The sequence below is a fragment of the Amyelois transitella genome, chromosome 21 (genome assembly GCF_032362555.1).
Source record: "Amyelois transitella isolate CPQ chromosome 21, ilAmyTran1.1, whole genome shotgun sequence".
NCBI classification, from domain to species: Eukaryota; Metazoa; Arthropoda; class Insecta; order Lepidoptera; family Pyralidae; genus Amyelois; species Amyelois transitella.
The window spans coordinates 5,554,960-5,573,060 of NC_083524.1; the positions used below are offsets into that span (position 1 = coordinate 5,554,960).

An 18,101-nucleotide genomic window follows, 5' to 3' on the forward strand; every position below is an offset into this window, starting at 1 on the left:
CTGCTAGTATGGAATAAATCGTCAAACACGTTAAAGTATCGTCGTGTCGGTCGACATGAAGGCACAGTTTCTAATTCTCCCACGGCCATGTACCAATAACTCTTTCCTGAATTGCGTAGTTACAATAATTTTTTAAACAACCGATTATTTTACAGTGAGACATCGTACGGAAAACAGGACCTCCAGGAAAATCGAGGTGTAACCATGATTCAACATGAGTTAGGTCCCCCTGCAAAGATTGCGGATGTCAGGCATCATGGGAGTCGCTTCTTGTAAAAATCTGAACGAAGCATTCCTGAAACATGGTCACAAACCGACCTTCAAAGAGATCAGGATGTAACGTCAAGAGGACGAAGTAATGTAATGACAAAATCTATGGAACTATTCACCATACGTTCACAATTAACATAGAATAAGGATTAAAATGAATGGCTTTGATTTATTTACAGGATAGAAAGAGCTATGTTGCTTGTTTATTCGGAGATAGTAACAGCCTACAAGTGTAATCGAAAACTCTTTCACAACTATTTTTCGCATTTTTCTCATCATGGTGTGTTATAGACGCTAATGTGTACAATCAACAACATATATCAGTTGTCAGATCCAGTAAATTAACAAAAATCTTACCAATTAGCAACAGTATAAGAAAACAATTGGCATTTTAAAATTGTCATATCTTTAAAATTTTGGATTTGGGCAATAATACCACTTCAGCACCCCAGATACCTATAGAATTATAACCTCAAGCCTGAATAGCGAATTGTGTTTTAAACTACGCCCACATAATTTTAGATGAAGACAAAAAAAACAATTCTGTAGTCAATTATGACCAGTTGTGAAATCATTTCCAAGGTAATCACGGTCTGATGCCTGACACCGAGCTACGGCCTTCATGATTTTTGATTCACTAGTTTTTCTACTCTATCTTGTTTTCTGATGTTTTTCCTCTTCATATTTTAATGTTTTTATTTTATTTGGTTTATATTTGTTAATATTATTTTACTGTCTCTTAAACCCTTCTGACTTTGACCCGGTTGTTAAGTTTTTACACAAACTGACTTTCGTCTGACTAGAATTGATATGATAATGATAACATTATACGGACAAATTTTCCGTCTCATATCATCATTATCATATAAATCTTTGATTATTTACAAAAAAGCAAGCTCGTCGTCTAAATATATACCTTTTAAAAATATTTTATCACAATTTATATCCACGAACACTAAAACACGTGTTATTCAGTCACTCGCGACTGGACATTAGCGTCCCAAAGAACCAACAACAATGAGCTCACGGATGAAGTGTCATCTAAAAATTGTTTCCAGTGATAAAGCAAAAAGCAAATAATGTCATTGGTGTGGAGTGATAATAACCGGAATCATTAAGCGTCGGAGGTTAAGGTAGCAGACTAAATTAAAATAGTACACACATAAATACATATAAACACGTCTATATCCATCTCGTAGACAAAGCCAACAGTCTTGAAAAGACTGATAGGCCACGTTCCACTGTTTAGCTTTATGATAGAATTGAGATTCAAATAGTGACAGGTGACTTGCCCGTCGCCTAAAAGAAGAATCATCTTTTACGACATCCATGGGAAAGATATGGAGTGGTCCTATTCTTTATCTTCTGGTGTCGGGAACCACACGACACTTATAGTAAATCTAATAATGTTCGCGATCATAAAATGCGTACGTAGTCTAAAAGATTGACAAGTTGAAAGAGATCAGATTTATCTTTACCACAAGGTTGATCATTAGTAACATTAACAATAGTTTTAGAAAACAATTGCTTTTTGAATTACCATTTAGGTGAAACAATTATGTTTTTCTTGTATTTTTATGGTTTTGTAATTCTACGATTAATAAAATTATCAGGTTCTTAATGAGTGGAGGTATTTCAACAATCGATCGATATATATACGAGTAAAATAAACAAGGTAACAGCTGAACGTGGCCTATCAGTCTTTCAAGACTGCTGGCCATGACTACCCCGCAAGGGGTATGAATGAATTGTGATAATATAAATGAATGAATAAAGAACAAGTTATTTATAATAAATTCCTTCGTACTACTTAATTTACTAAATATTGTGATATTATGAGCGTATTATTACAATGTCATTACATTTTATGTTTCCCAAATTAATACTTGAATAAATAACGTGAACCACTGGTCTAAATGCTATTTATTCCTAGGTATTTGTTAAATTAGAGAACCATAACATTCAGGTAAACGAAAGACTTCATGTGATGATAAGCCAGCGGCAATTTTCGGCAGCATTTCGTTGTACACGGTTCACTCCTTTTTAAATAATCTGACTGCAATTATTGCAGCTCTTGCCGTTTCATTAGTTAGTGCAACTTTTCTTATAATCTTAAATGCTTCATCATTATCTAATTCTGCCGTTATCGTTTTGACATTAGCGACATAATTATGTGTGTGTCCAAGTGTTCCTATTAGAACTTTATTAGCTTTAAGTTCTATAATGTAATACTTCTCTTACCGCTTATTTTGATGTGGCGTTAAGCTGTTAATTCCTCCTTGAACTACAAATTGGGACACGTTGCCTCGAATCTCCGATATCTATTGAATAACTGGGACTCTTAAATTATCAATTTATTCTTTACACTTTATGATACATATCGCATTGATAATATTATGATATAGATTGATGAAATAACATTTTACGTGTACATATTTATCTCCTATATGCAGAGATAAAATGTTCAAGAACTCTACTATATTATTTAGTTCTTCTATTGCTTTACTTTTTGTACAAAACATTAAGTTAAACAACCTACACATTTATTTTATATGTTATGTACTTATTTGTTATGTTTGTCTAAGAAAAATCCACTGTATTTCTGATTGTAGATAATATATACCAATATAATGAAATTTAGACGAACGTATCTTGATCAAATTAAGGACGTCCTGGCAAAGGGTCAGGTCAAAAGTACCCGAAACCGCCGAGCTTGCATGAAGAGAGTTATGAATGTGGATGAAGCGAAGAAAATATGCAGAGATCGTGGCAAGTGGAAGGAGGTAGTCTCTGCCTACCCCTCCGGGAAAGAGGCGTGATATTATGTATGTATGTATAATGAAATTTAAATAATACTTTTAATTAGTAACACACTAGGTAATATTATTATATTTTCTAAGAAATAAAGTTTGTTAACTAATCGGGGAGCGTAAACATGATAAGAGAAATGAGGTGAGATATTAAATTATTATCTTAATATTATTAAAGTTAAACAATAAACTAATATTTTGCTAGTTGCAGTAATCAATTACGCATTTTACATAGAAATTTGAATAATTAAGGAGATTTCTTCTTTATATGGCATTTTTATTGACAAAAAGGAAAATTAAGCTATTCTCAAGAATAAATATTAAATAACTCAAATTCTTTAACAAAATAATTTATATAAAAAATAAGTGTATAATAATAATACATTGATAATAATAAAATGGCGTCTTGAAAATTTATTTCGTAGGTCCCAAGAGACGACACAAGCTTAGTGTAGACAATTTAGTCCGAATAATTGTATTTGCCTTCGCTCAAATTGTATTAATGCCTTTCTGATGATTGAGAAAGTGGGCTTTTCAATTGACACAAAGCCCTTCAATATTACTCAAGAAAGCCCAACTCACGATAACTCTGAACCAATTCCTCAATTTTACCCTTGAACCGTGCAATAGAGTCAGAGTCTAAGTTTGATATTTGCAGTGAAGCTGTTAACTGTTCAATCTCCTCCGTGTCAGAACTGTCGTTAACAATTACATCCTTAATTTTAGCAGCGTCTTCAGTTTTCCTTATTAACATCGAATGCGACATAATTATTGTACCCAGATAAAATTTAGAGTATCTTCGGAGATCAGCGTCAAGTTGATCCCTCGGGTATACGTAATTAGCTTTCATGCCGAAGTTGGACAAAGATTTGTCCAGTTCCGAATGATAGTAGTCAATCCATTCATAGAAGTATTGATGCCTTGTATTGTAATCTGAACAATTGAATATCATGTATTGGAGATCGTTCACAGGACTTCCAACCTTACATAACTGGTAATCGATCAAAATCGCTCCCACTGGGTTGCTTCCCTGCAATTTAACACATTTCTAGAATTACTTACCACCAAAAAAATACTGACTGAAATAAGCCTATAGTGATAAAATTTAATCAGCTCTTTTCAGTTTATGAAATATATCTTAGAAACAGACATGGACTTCTACTTTGTTGTACCATATAGCGATTACTAAATAAATACTAAAGCTTGACAAAGAACCATCATACTAATGCACTTTCATAATTTTAATTTCGATTAGTGCTATCAATGTACAGTATTATCTTATCATCAAGCTTTATCAAAAAGTGTACTGTACATATCCATAAAAAAATCAGCTCAGAAATATTAAGGAAGATAAATTTTATTATTAAACTGGACATTTATTCACATACTATTCGTTTGTCCTCGGTCACCATAATAATGTAGATATTTTTATAGCTCACCTCGAAACGAAACATCATATTGTTGGTCCAAGCGTCACCATGAATAATAACAGAATATCTAGAATTGCGTTCATATTTGAGAATTTTTGCAGAATGTTTTGATAATTCAGAAAGAGTACCACGGATAGCCTTTTTATATTCCTCACTTTCTAAAATTGAAATCGCATCTGCTTCAACACTAGCAAAATATTGTAGAGTGTCAGGTTTTGTACTTAACACTGAATAATAATCTTCAAACTTATTAGTATATGAATCAAAAGTATCTGGATCATTTTTCTTGAACACATACGATAAAGAATGTAAAATTGCTAAGTTTTTCAAAACAAGTCTAATGCTTTCATTTGTCAACGGAGTAAATCGATCAAGCATTTTATAATTTGACACTGTTAGATCTTCCAAAAGTAATATTTCATTCAAAGGCTCCTTTAAAGTTCCGTAGCACTCAGGATACTTGAAAAAATCTTGTGGCGATAAACCAGCAGCGCGTTGTATATCAATAAATTTTGGAAGAATGTCGTTGTATACGACACACTCATTATTAAAAAGCATTGCCGTGCCTAGTGCTTCCCTAGCCATTTCATTTGTTGGTGCAACTTTTGCCACGATTTTGAAACTTTCACCATTGTCCAACTCAGCTATTATGTTCTTGACATCAGCAATATAATTATCACCAGCCTGACCAAGTGTTTTTATGTGAATTTTCTTGGCTTTCAGTTTCCTTTTATCAAGCACTTTACATATCAAATCTTTTTGACTCGGCGTCAGACTATCTATTTCTCCGTCAAACACAAGTTCTGCCATGCTCGTCAGATATTTGAGCTCTGTAACTGTTTTGTTATATATTTAGGTGCCTTTTATACCTAGCTGATTTGTTGTGATAAAATTATAGATAACGGATACTTACAGCTGATTAAACGAAAATATCAACAAAAATAGAGACTATAAGTAGTTAGTTAATCCCCCACGGAAATGAAGGGTGTTATAAATTTGTCGTGTCTTTCTGTGTGCCTATTTGTCCGTGGCATCATAAGTCACAAACAGATGAAACGATATCAATTTATATGTTTTATGATATACCTACGTGCAAGTATCCTTAGACATGTTTTATAAATCGGTTAAGCCGTTTAAAGTGGATGTTAAAGGTGGTTAAGGTAGACCGAATGTCGGTGAACATACTCGAGTGAAAACGCACTGATAGAGAATATTGATGATTTAATCGGGAGTGTTCTTAGCTTAAACCCCGATGCAACAAAAGAGATTTAGATAGGTTAGACTAAGTATTTGTTTTGGATTTGGAGCGGTCACTCAATGCGACGTATTTCGAAAATATTCTAAGGTACTTTAAGATTGAGTTTCTTACTTTATAAAGGGAACTTAAATTTATATGGGGTATTTTTTAAATTTTTTATTTATTTTAAATTCATTTTCTTAAAATCGTATTGTCTTAAACTAATGTTAAGTTATGAAACTCGTTTTTATTTCATCAAAATTTTTAATATGTATATTGTCACTTTAAAGCACCGTACTATGCATTCGATAATTGGGGTGAGTACAATATAACCCTAAGGTTTCGTTCCTTTCCGGACGTGCTTCCGGAAATCGATACGCTGGTAACATAAAAAAGATAAAAAAGGCAACAAATCAAATGTATGGTACAATATAAGAAAAATAAACCACAGTACAGGCAATTGCCCTAATGTAGGACGGCCTCTAACGCGCAGAGGTAGTGCGGTTATGTCTGTGACACCGGAGGTCTGGGGTCGAATCCCGGCCAGGGCATGATGAGAAAATAACTTACTCTGATTGTCCTGAATATAAGATGTTTATCAATATAAGTATTTATTATAAAATATAGTATCGCTAAGTTAGCATCTCATAACACAAGTGTCGAACTTACTTCGAGGCCAACTCTATTTGTGTAATCTGTCCCGTGTATATATTTATAATTTAGTGGCTTGACATTAAAATGCTTAAACCTTATTAGAATTCAACTGTAGCTAGAGCGATGCTGTATTTCGGCTCGACCGCCGCCAAAGGGAAGATCTTCCGCCAGGCTAGGTGTTATGCCTGGGGATCCGCGGCTCCGACGATGTTGTGTCGGAGGTTGTATATAAGCTCCAATCCGTGAAATCTTTGCTTGCGCGATTTAGGTTTTTCGCTGTTTAGGTATGACTAATAGCGTCGCGTGATTCTATTTTTTATTTTTGTGACGTATAGATTTCGCCACAATATAGTACAAGTACACGCACATAAAACTTATCAGAATTAGTCATATTTGGTATAAAACTATATCATTATAAGTCATAAAAAGTCTGCAATCCCAAGTCATGCTATCTACTAGCTCGATTTTACAAATGTGTGTAATACATATGTTGAATAAATAACGATAATAACCTGTGTTTTGCCGTTTATCTTTAATCTCAATTTAACTTTGTTTATTTTACATGTGTTTTGCACACACAAAAAAGTCATGTTACGGATGTTCATCTTCTGAAGTACACCTACATACACCACACAGTGAAGATACTTACCACATGAAACACATTTTTAAATATAATAAAATCCATTTTAGTTTTAATTTTAGTAAGTATTTTATAGGTAAGTTGGTTTAGTTCTTGGTAGAATTCCTTTTTTTTTATTTGGACCAATTATTGTTGCGAAAAAAGCTGTTGTCTCAATAATTGTACTTATATGTAGTGTATCTATAACAGATTTCATGAAAATCAGTTTAGTGATATACAAGACAACTGACAATTAATTCCTGCTTGTCAGTAGTATTTTTAATTATGTACTTTATAACTTATATTAAATAGAATATATAATTGAAGAAATAAGTGGATGGTTGACTAATTCTTTAGAAAACATTTGGCTCTGACTACCCCGTAAGATACAAAGAAGTAATTATATCTAAGTAACGTACTTTTAAGGATAATGCAGTTAGTAGCGATATATTTTTACAATCTTTGATAACACCAACCAATTTTTATACAACATTACCTGTTTAAATTTCATAGAAATAGCAATGACTCATACTAATGTACATTAAACATGCAATCAATGATAATATTATAAATAAAAGTAATTATATAATCCCGTGATAATTATAATAATCAACTTGTAACGCTGAAATTTAAAATGTATGTAAGATCTGTCAATAGAATTTTTGAGTTCGTGGGGCAGCGGTTGAAAAGTGAACGGGTTACATAAAGAAACATAAAGTTAAACAAATAAAACTGAATGAATGAATGAAAGATTTATTTGATATAACTCAACGTACACAAGCCTGTCAAATACATAACATACCTAATAAAGTCCGAATTCTAATTGAGAGAAAAAGCAAAGAAAATCAGCGGAAGAGAAACGACTGATGAAACAACACCATATTTTGTAAGTTATAGATAAATTGTGAGGTTATACTTTTGTATGGCAAATCATTCTGTTCTGCATTTTCAACACAATTTCCCACGACCAATACATTTAATCCCACGGGTAGCGCCCTCGCCCTCACAGCAAAAAAAATCTAAATAAACTACATTATAGATAACAAAAGATAACCTTTATTTAATTGCGAGTTTTTTACTCATACTCGCTTCGTCTCGCTTACTCGCGTCAGCGTTTTAAGTATTTTTTTTTGTTATCAGTATTTATTTAATTTTTGCTGCTATTAATTAATTTCAAAATAAATTCATCGTCATATGACAGCCATAGGACATCCACTACTGAACTTAGGCCTGCCCCAATGACTTGCACCTCGCTCTGTTGGAGCCGAGCTGCATCCAATGTTTCCCCTATAGAGTATTGTTTCCCCAAAGACTTCACTATCGGTCCATCTCGCGTGGGGCTATCCTACGCTACGCTTTCCTGTATGTTTCTTACACTCACTCTCACTCAAGGACTTTTAGCCCCATCGGTCATCAGCACTTCGAGAAAATATAAACATAGATCATATGTGTCTGCCAATCAAACGACCTTGTTGACGGCCTCTGTGGCGCAGCGGTAGTACGCACTGTCTGTGACACCAGAGGTCCCGGGTTCAAATCCCGGCCAGGGCATGAGGACAAAAGATTTTTTTCTTATTGGCATGGGTCTTGGATGTTTATCTATATAAGTATTTATTATAAAATAAAGTATCGTTGAGTTAGTATCTCGTAACACAAGTCTCGAACTTACTTCGAGGCTAACTCAATCTGTATAATTTGTCCCGTATAGGTATATTTATATTTATTTATTGGTAATGGCATGCACAGAGCTTCGATCAAGTATAAAAAGCTGAGAGTAACGGATTATGTGCTGTACAATATTGTTCATGTAGATTAATGTAGATTGAAAACATATTATTGAGAAATACCATCTAAGAGTGCCCTGGCGCTTTCTTGGAGCGGCTCAGTGGGGACACGGTGCTCTCGGGTAAGATTGTTTTTATGCCACTCTTTAAATTAAAACCGTTCATTATTATTAAAACTAAAAATTAAAAAAAAATTAAAAAAAATATTTTTTAATTAAATTATTATTTTTTATTACAATACGCTTTAACAACTTTTATTTTATTTATTTAAAATTTATTTACGTAAAATATAATTATTTCATCAATAATGGGATTTTTTTCGACAAAAGCATAATTTATTACAAGTTCAAACGGATTCCCACAGTGTAAGGCGGGTTCTCACGGCTGGTGGCGTGGGAGCGCCCTTGAACTTCAACTTGTCTGACCCTGCCGCCCTCGTAGCTCAAAATATGGAGAGAACAAATGATTAGGTAGGTATCCCTTTTCAATGTTATAAAATTCAATTACTGTTAGTTTGCCTAACTATAATTTAAGAGAAGGAAATAGGGAATCTTACCCCATAAGAAACACTGATTTTGTGCCGTTTGCGACTAATTATGTATACTAGCAAGGCGAAAGTAAACAAAACAATGTAAATTAACAAACAAACAATAAAACAAAGCACTTTAGCGTCAGGTACGATTCGGGGTGGACTGATATAAATTACTTAAATTATTACTAATACTAAACATTTGTGACAAAGTTAAAGAAAAAAATAAATTTATTAATTTTATATGGCACGTAAAATTTTACTAAACGAATATACATTTAAAATACAACTATTTCAAAAAAAAATATATTATTAACACTCTTTTTTTGCCTGGGACGTTAATGTTGACTTTTTGTGCACAGGTAAAGGCGTTGATCGTTCCCACGGTCCAACGGTCGGTTCCCGCGTCGCATCAACGTGGGAAACACCTTGAACTACAACTGATACTTCTACGACTTTATTGGATTTACATATAAAGTTATTTTCCTTTCTGTAAATAATCCTAGATTTAAGTACAAACTAGTGTTTTTTCGATAAATTGAATTAATCATAATTAATAACAGTCAGCTTAGTCAATAAAGTTATTTTGTACCAAATGCTACTTCATCTTGCGCTAAAGAATCGATAGTTAATAGTTTTGTCCGTAAAGATATGTTGAATGAATATAATTATATGAATGATTTCAGATGGCTTTTAAGATATTTTACTCCAAAGCAACTAAAGTACAAAGTACTAAGCTTTTAACTTCAACAAGTAACACGTTTTTCTTGATCAAGTGCAAAAGTCCTCTTCACTTGTGTAATCAGGTATTCATAATAATACCTAACCAGAAAACACTCATCTCCATTGCTTATTATATAAAAAAATATAGTCAACAAAAAAAATTTAAATGCGAAAGACTACAAAACACGAATTCCCACGCTACAAAATGCTACACTTGAGTTCAATCCTCAATCCAATCCGTGGGACAAAAGCCCTCATGCGAAAGTACACCTTAAGCCTAGAATATACAATTCAAATTCCATTCCGATCAGGCTCTTGTACACACGGTATAAAAAGACGAAGATCGTGTTTCGCTACTCATTCGTACTAATGAATTTCGACATTAATCATCACAATCAATATAATCACATTAATACATAATCATTATAATCACGTTTTATCCCTAACGGGGTAGACAGAGCCAACAGTCTGGAAAAGGCTGGAATGCCACGTTCAGCTATATGGCTTTACAATTCAATTGAGATTTTGTCTTGCCAAGGTTAAACTTTTAGATTCTTAGTTTAGGTGTTGGGCTAAAAACCTGCCATTATTTCCGAATCTCAATTCCAACTTAAACCATCAATCAACGCAGCTTTCAAATCTGTTGACTCAATAGCCAGTCATTACTCTGCCCTTCCCGTAAGGTACAACGACGTCATATTTATGTGTGTACTGTATAAATATAATATGTAAATATAAACATATAAAACATCATAAGTAGCGTGATCGGTCTCTACCATATTAGCAATGTATTTATTTTAACATCTCTTATCATTTGAAATCGAATATTTTCTAAATGGGGGACCGGTTTTATTATTCCAATGTATGCTATCATATACAGTGCGCCCAGTGAACAAAGATAGCTTTTTGCATCCGCCATTTAATTTGAAAGAAAACATCCTTGTGATATACTTACCCCAGGAAAATAACTCGTCATTTATAAACATACCTAATGTGTTCACCTTGAAATCTCTTCACTGGGGTAAACAAAGGCAACATTTAACATTTATGTACTTTGTCAAGTCACCATGATCACATCACATACAGATTTTAAGCGGTACTAATACGTAGGTATAATAATAGCTTTGCTTTAAATGTTTGACCAATTTTTGTATTGTCACTATAGCATTACAGTGCCGTGTGGTTCCCGGCACCAATAGGAAAAAGAATAAAACCACTCCATTTCTTTCCCATGGATGTCATAAAGGGCGACTAAGGAATATGCTTATAAACTTAGGCGACATGCTAGCGACCTGTCACTATTTGAATCTCAATTCTATCATTAAGCCAAGCAGCTGAACGTGGCCTTTTAGTCTTTTTAAGACCGTCGGCTCTGTCTACCCCGCAAGGGATATAGACGTGATTGTATGTATGTATGTATATAGTATTAGACCATTGTGGTAAGTAGCAATATGTACAAATTTTACATCACGTCTTAACTACTTACGGGTAGACGGAGCCAACAGATTTGAAAAGACTTATCAATCGCAATTAAAAATCCAATCACTGAAGAACGACAGCTTTAATTCCAATTTTCTTTCAGTCTCCAGCAATCTCAAGAAGCAGGTTTTTCAATAACGCCAAAGGGTCCATAAATTAAGGTAGGCAGCCCTTCAAAAAGTCAATTTCGAAGGATCACCGAGCTATGATTAAAGTCAAGGCTGAATGTTACCTACATTTAGATACTTGAGTACATGAAAACGGAACAACTAAGGGATAATTTGTTTTCATAATTAGGCGATCCTGAAAACTGGGTAGTAGGGTCAACAGAATATTAAACTTTGTCGCGTTATTTTGTAAAAGTGAGTTGATTTATATCTATAGATTTATATCCGTAAATAGTACACCGTTTTTTTATTAAATTTGGCATAGAATAACGTTATTACCCAATGTCAAACTTTCAGCCTTTTCGAGACTGATGGTTCTATCTACCCTGTGAGGGAAAAAAGCGTTATAACTTGATTTTGCATATTCCCATAGGAGAAAAACTTTGGGCAAAACGTAACGTATAAAGAAATACCTTTTATGTCAAATTTCTTAAATCCTACCTTCACAAGAATAACTTGCAAATACTCGTACTTCCATCACTAAAAATAATATCAATCCCAAATATGGCGGAGTGATTACGCAGTCAAAGTCGCGGGCATCAGGTATAACCATAACACTTAGCCGCCACACTAAAAGCAATCAGAATTCAGCAGGATTTTCAAGGAAATGTTGGGTAAGCCGTGGAATTTTAGAGAATTTTCTTTTGTGACGAATACAAATGAGATTAAAAGCATTATACAATACGCGGCTAACTCCAAAAGAGAGTAACTTCTGTCATTGCGTTCAAACAGTATTATTCAAATCCAAAAGCGAGGGATGTCCAATAAAAAAGTAAAGAAAAATGGAGGACCTAAAGTGGCTATTCTTTGAAGCTAACTATATGATGCTAAGGGCGAGGTCTCACTGTTAGGGTAGAGTCACCAAACAAGACAATTTTGAGAATAATGACATACATAAGACATGGATAAAAAGCTATTTATTGATTCTTACGATGACAACCATGATCTAAGCTGACAAAAAAATGGATTTGGATCTGACATAGATCCTTATATAAGTATTATCTTTTGAATACCAAATAGATCAATCGCGACCCTTATGGTTTTGTTATGTTCACAAATATAGAATTATTACCAACGCAAAATACTGTAATCAAAAAACTTTTTTTTAAAATTAATCGCTAACATTTTCTAAAATATTCGCTACCTACTATTAAAAATAAATAGTAGTGTTTCCCGAACTCTTCCCTCTCTTACTTAAAGTGCTTGCAGTGAAATTGTGAACAGCATGAGTAAAACACTTAAAAAAAACTTCAAATGATAATAAGTTTGAACAGACTCTAACTCGCGTATGAAAATCAGAAAAACATAAGCTAGGTAACCATTTTTTAAATAAATCGCTATGACTGTGACCCCGCCCACCTCCCGCTCCGCTTGGACGGACTATTTTTAACTCCCATTTTCCAATATAATTGCTGATTTCAAGAGCTTTCGTAATTGAAGCCAATAACTTGAATATAATATTGTTGATCAACTCCGAACCCTTTGTAATGATAGAATGAAGTAGATAGGTAATCCAAAGACTTGATTCGGCGATTTTGTGCTAATAAAAAAAATCTTTACAAATCCGCTCCAAAAAAGTCCAAATTGTCTAATTTCTAATTATACAGTAATAAATATAAATTTAAAAAAATATATATTATAATAAATTACTAAAAATTACATTTTATCCTAATCTCGAAAATGAAAAGGATAATAAACTAATTATTACCTAATTATATGAAAAAAATGTAGTGCTCTTGCGGCATGATGCATTTCCACACGAAATAGCAATCATTAACTAAAATTAATGAAATACATAAATAAAACAGGATTAGTTTCATTAAAACTTATAAATAATAAAAAAGGAAAAACAAAATGATTATAAACCCACAGGTCCCACCGAGATTTGAACTCGGATCGTTGGATTCAGAGTCCAAAGTGCTAACCATTACACCATGGGACCGATACGTGAAGCGGCGAAACACTGTATCAATTTCAACAAGCGACGTAGTACGCATGACCTTGTTTGTCTCTTGCTTGTTATCTATCTCTGTCTCGCTCATTCACTCACCACATTAGTAAGCGGTCAATAGAGCTTGAGCCAAAATAAATTGATGTGTTTTTCAAAATAAATTATGTATATTAATCACACCTAATTAATAATGTTGTTATGGTCATATTTAAAAAAAAATAAGTAATCTACTTAGAATTAAATTCATAATCTATTTAAAAGGCTGGTAAATTAATCTCTATCTTTTGAAATCGAGTGAAAAAAAAAGAAATGAAATACAATTTCAAAGATGCTATGTAATCCTTATTTTTTATTTACTGACAATTTATTGATTGACATAAGGAAATGTTACGTCACAAGGTTATCTTTTTACACTTAGCACTTAATATTAAATTAGCTCTCCCTCCCCTCGGGCTGATATCAACAAACATTTAATGATCTACGTTGATTGCGTATTACTTTTCAGTGAATTTTAACACATTCTGTGGAATACCTGCCTACGACCCAGACAGAACCCAGACTGATTACGTTCATAAATAAATGATAGGTGTTTAATAACGATGAATTCCGTTATGTGTGATAAGAAATAAATAATGATCTTAGTACAGATACTAATTTATTTATAATCTTACATTTTTAATTAGTCGCTGTATTATTTGATTAACACATAGATAGCGTGTTTGAGCTATTGAAAACCGAAAAAATTGTGTCAAGAACCTACCTTAAACTATAAATGTAGTGCTTTTGTGCTATTGCTGTATAAATATTTACAGGCGTACACCTATGTAATATTTTATTCAATAAAAAAGTAAACAGAAATCACTTAAAAGTTTTACCTAATTTCATTCGGAGTTTATCTATATCTATGTAAGTAGAATGATAAATAAAATGCAATTTAATGATGACAACCTTTTATTAATTTAATTAAACATAAAATATGACCAGAATCAAAGATTTATAGAAATATATACCTATACAAGAAAATCTGATGTACATAATACTTACACACAAATTGTAATAAAAATTATTATTTTACAAAGTCACCTAAAACCTGTAGTTAAGACCAGCCCTCGCGCCATAATCCTGGAAGGGGCCCATTCTATTGTAAGTGCCTTCAAGACTGATGTCTCCATTCTTCCCGATGGGCCACCTGGCTCCCGCAGCCGCTTCCAGCGATGTCATGCCGTGCAACTGCTTGCTCACATCGAGAGACGCCTTCGTATGATCACCAGTATAGTCCACACGACCACCCAAGTGGTTTGAAGAGCCATAGGGACTGATCACATGGGAGCCATAGCCAGTCGCGTCCAATTTACCACGGTTATCATCAAAAATGTTTTGCTTATAACCAGCTTTACCAAAAGCGGCGTCTCCTCTTGATCCCAGGGTACCGAAGAGTTGACCGCTATCGGAAGTCTTGTGGGTGTAGGTGACGTCACCAGTCTTCGGGTCTGCTTTCAACTGCCGCCGGTACCTGAGATGCTCTGGACTCTGATACCAGGACAGGGCTTCCAATTCTTCGGGATGTATAAACTCTTGGGCCGCTACGGCCACGAGCAAGCAAACGAATGCACAAACTGTCTTCATTGTTAGTTTTTGTTGTGATCTTGTGGTGATCTCTTTGAGTGAAGTTCCTTAACTGATGCATCAGCCTTCCTGAGTACAGTATTTATTCAAAACCGCCCAACCCTGGGACTTTTTCAGGTACCATTGTATGTTCAAGGATAAAGTTATTCCCCTGTGCCGTTTTCCTATCAACGTTAGTGCATATAGGTTATCATTCATTGCCGAGAAGGATCATAATTTGCAAGCAATATTTAACCATATTTTAACGTGATTAAGGGCTATAAACAGTTATCATTTCTCGGGGTTTCACAGTAATTATAATGAGTCGATTCGACACACTCCGTCAATCAACTTTTCAAATGGTATTTTTGAAAAAGTCCCTCGGACCGAAATTTGCATTTGGTTGAAACAGGAAAACGAACTCGGCACTTTTATTCAATTAAATAATTTATTTTTTGTTAGTTGCGTTGCGCGACGTGTAACTAGGTTTTTCGTTCTAAAATTATTATTTTTTTCTATTCAATAGACGCTTTTTAGTTTTTCATTTCATCGTTACAAACATTACTTAAAAGTGAAATAGTTTGAGGCATTATCTTTTTAATAGTGTATTTATAGGGTCCGCCTGTGACCACAATCCAGAACTGGGAAGGTCCGGTAGGTCAGGTGAATTGTTACCCTCGATAAATCTACCCTCTTTTGACCTCAGTTTTTGAAATACCTTCTTGTGTAGGATTAGACCATCACCTTGATCCAGCAGATACTGTCACTACACATCAGGTTGGTTCACAGTTTTTTTCCTGCGCTAAAAAGATGAAAGTGCTTATATTCCCGTAGTCGCCTCTCACGACATCCACGAAACATTGTCAAAGTATTTAAAATGTCAATTTCTTGTAACTAAAAATTTATTTTGTGACTAAGTAAACCAGAGTTTAATTAAACTCTGTGCTCTCGATCCTGCTGAGAATCAATTTGCCCGAAGGCGGAATACATCGATTCACTTAATTTAAGACGATTAGTGCGGGTTCGACGCCCGGCCCGGCCAAACTAGCGTCTAGCTCAGGCTCCAGCACTTCGTTACATAATTGCAGCCATTTTCATTGGATAAGAAAAGCTGCTAAGTAATTTTGGACGTGGAAAATTAAGTATCTAATTAGTTACATAGACCGACAAATGGATAAAATAAAATTGGATTCAAAATTTGCTTTCTTTTTTATTAATACACAAATACCGAAGACAAAGTTGCAGGTATTTATTATCATATGGCTTATATAAAAAAACTACTAGAGAACACCCGAGACTTCGTCCGCGTAAAACGAAAAATCCCCTCTATTCACATTAGTATTATACATGCTAAATTAAAAAATTCTATACCCAACTGATTTTGTTGTGCGTTGTTTGTCAGTCCGTCACTCGGTAACGAGAGAGTTATATTTATACAATATAGACAGATATTATGTCCGCAGTTATAATATTACTTAGAACCAGCTTTTCTTCTCACTTTCCCATCTAAATGAGACGCGCGACACTGTTTTTATCGCGCGAAAAACTATTGCTGTCCCGTTTCACGTGAGTTTCACGTCATAATAAAAAGCGAAACAGCAATAGTACTACGCGTGCCATACCACAGGGGCTGAGCCCTTGTCTAGTCTATTCACGGTTGACAAGACTAATGACCTGACTGCCCATTCCTAGATGCGTGATCACAAACGGCCCTTTTCTCCAGGGAATGCGTGGAAAACATATGTATGTATAGAAAGTAGCTATTTCCGGATAATCGGATAATAAACTTTCGTGATTCGAGCCTGCAACTAACTAAGATGAAAACAACTTTCAACAAGTATGGTTCCCGCGGGATTTGAAGCCACGACGCCCGGGAAGTTGCCAGTAAGCCTTCATGGGCGTGTCCAAGGAAACAATTTATATTTATTTATTTAAGCACATACATAAATACATACATATGGTCACGTCTACATCCCTTGCAGGGTAGACAGAGCCAACAGGCTTGAAAAGACAGAATGGCCACGTTCAGCTATTTGGCTTAATGAGAGAATTAAGATTCAAATAGTGATAGGATGCTCGCCCATCGCCTAAAAAAGAATCCCAAGTTTGTAAACCTATCCCTTAGTCGCCTTTTACGACATCCATGGGAAAGAGATGGAGTGGTCCTATTCTTTTTTTAATTGGTGCCGAGAACCACACGGTACACACAATCATTTGAACAAAAGGTTTATCTATCAATTCACCTTCGGATCATTTAAAGCGAGAGTTAATTGAAAGTGTATGTATGTTTCTTTTGCAATTTATTTTCAACTTCAAAGAAAGCAAAATGCAATTATAACCATCGCATGATGCATAGGATTTTTGTGTAATTCTTTTAGATAAAACTAATGAATTTTTGAACACCTGGACACAAAGAGGGGATATCCCATAACGTAATGGTCAAGATCTTTATATCGTTCTGGACCGCTTGACTACAAATACAGTTGTTTTGAAACAAACAAAACTAGAGGTACAACGATAAGACTTTACCTTCAAGTAACCTTGTCGAAGTTGCCTTGCCACCTGTCCATACAAAAAAAGACATGACGTAGTCAAAGGAGGCATGGGTAAACTATTACGACTATTGTTCATTTCGTTTCTGGTAAGTAATGATTTATTTTTAAGTTTGCCTGTAATTTAATACGAGTATCGAATACAGTAAGGTTGAAAAGGCGACTAAGGGATAGGCTTATTAAATTGGGATTCTTATTTTTGGCGATGGGCTAGAAACCTCTCACTATTCGAATCTCAATGCTACCATAAAGCCAAACAGCTGAACGTCTCTTCGAGACTGTTGGTTCTGT

At 34.3% G+C, this 18,101-nt stretch overlaps 2 protein-coding genes and 1 non-coding gene across 3 annotated transcripts; all 3 read right to left on the bottom strand.

Annotated features, from left to right (window-relative positions):
* Window positions 1-2,041: 2,041 nt before the first annotated feature.
* Window positions 2,042-5,356, bottom strand: LOC106135579 (uncharacterized). The gene is made up of 2 exons (XM_013335929.2): window positions 4,520-5,356; window positions 2,042-4,110 (listed from the first exon to the last, which is right to left on the bottom strand). The coding sequence occupies exons 1-2, from the start codon at window positions 5,318-5,320 to the stop codon at window positions 3,640-3,642; spliced, it is 1,272 nt and encodes a 423-aa protein (XP_013191383.2). The 5' UTR covers window positions 5,321-5,356; the 3' UTR covers window positions 2,042-3,639.
* An 8,216-nt stretch (window positions 5,357-13,572) lies between these two features.
* Trnaq-cug (transfer RNA glutamine (anticodon CUG)) lies at window positions 13,573-13,644 on the bottom strand. Its single transcript has one exon. It is a non-coding gene; the product is annotated as a tRNA-Gln (tRNA).
* Window positions 13,645-14,586: 942 nt separating this feature from the next.
* LOC106135573 (gloverin-like) lies at window positions 14,587-15,347 on the bottom strand. The gene has a single exon (XM_013335923.2). It carries the CDS (start codon window positions 15,277-15,279, stop codon window positions 14,737-14,739), a length of 543 nt encoding a protein of 180 aa, XP_013191377.2. The 5' UTR covers window positions 15,280-15,347; the 3' UTR covers window positions 14,587-14,736.
* Window positions 15,348-18,101: the final 2,754 nt, after the last annotated feature.

Excerpts from the sequence above, each read along its gene's own strand:
- LOC106135579 (XM_013335929.2), bottom strand. The coding sequence starts at position 5,320 with ATGGCAGAACTTGTGTTTGACGGAGAAATAGATAGTCTGACGCCGAGT. Across the intron at positions 4,111-4,519 it reads ATATGATGTTTCGTTTCGAG|GGAAGCAACCCAGTGGGAGC; the intron begins GTGAGCTATAAA and ends GTTAAATTGCAG.
- LOC106135573 (XM_013335923.2), bottom strand. The coding sequence starts at position 15,279 with ATGAAGACAGTTTGTGCATTCGTTTGCTTGCTCGTGGCCGTAGCGGCC.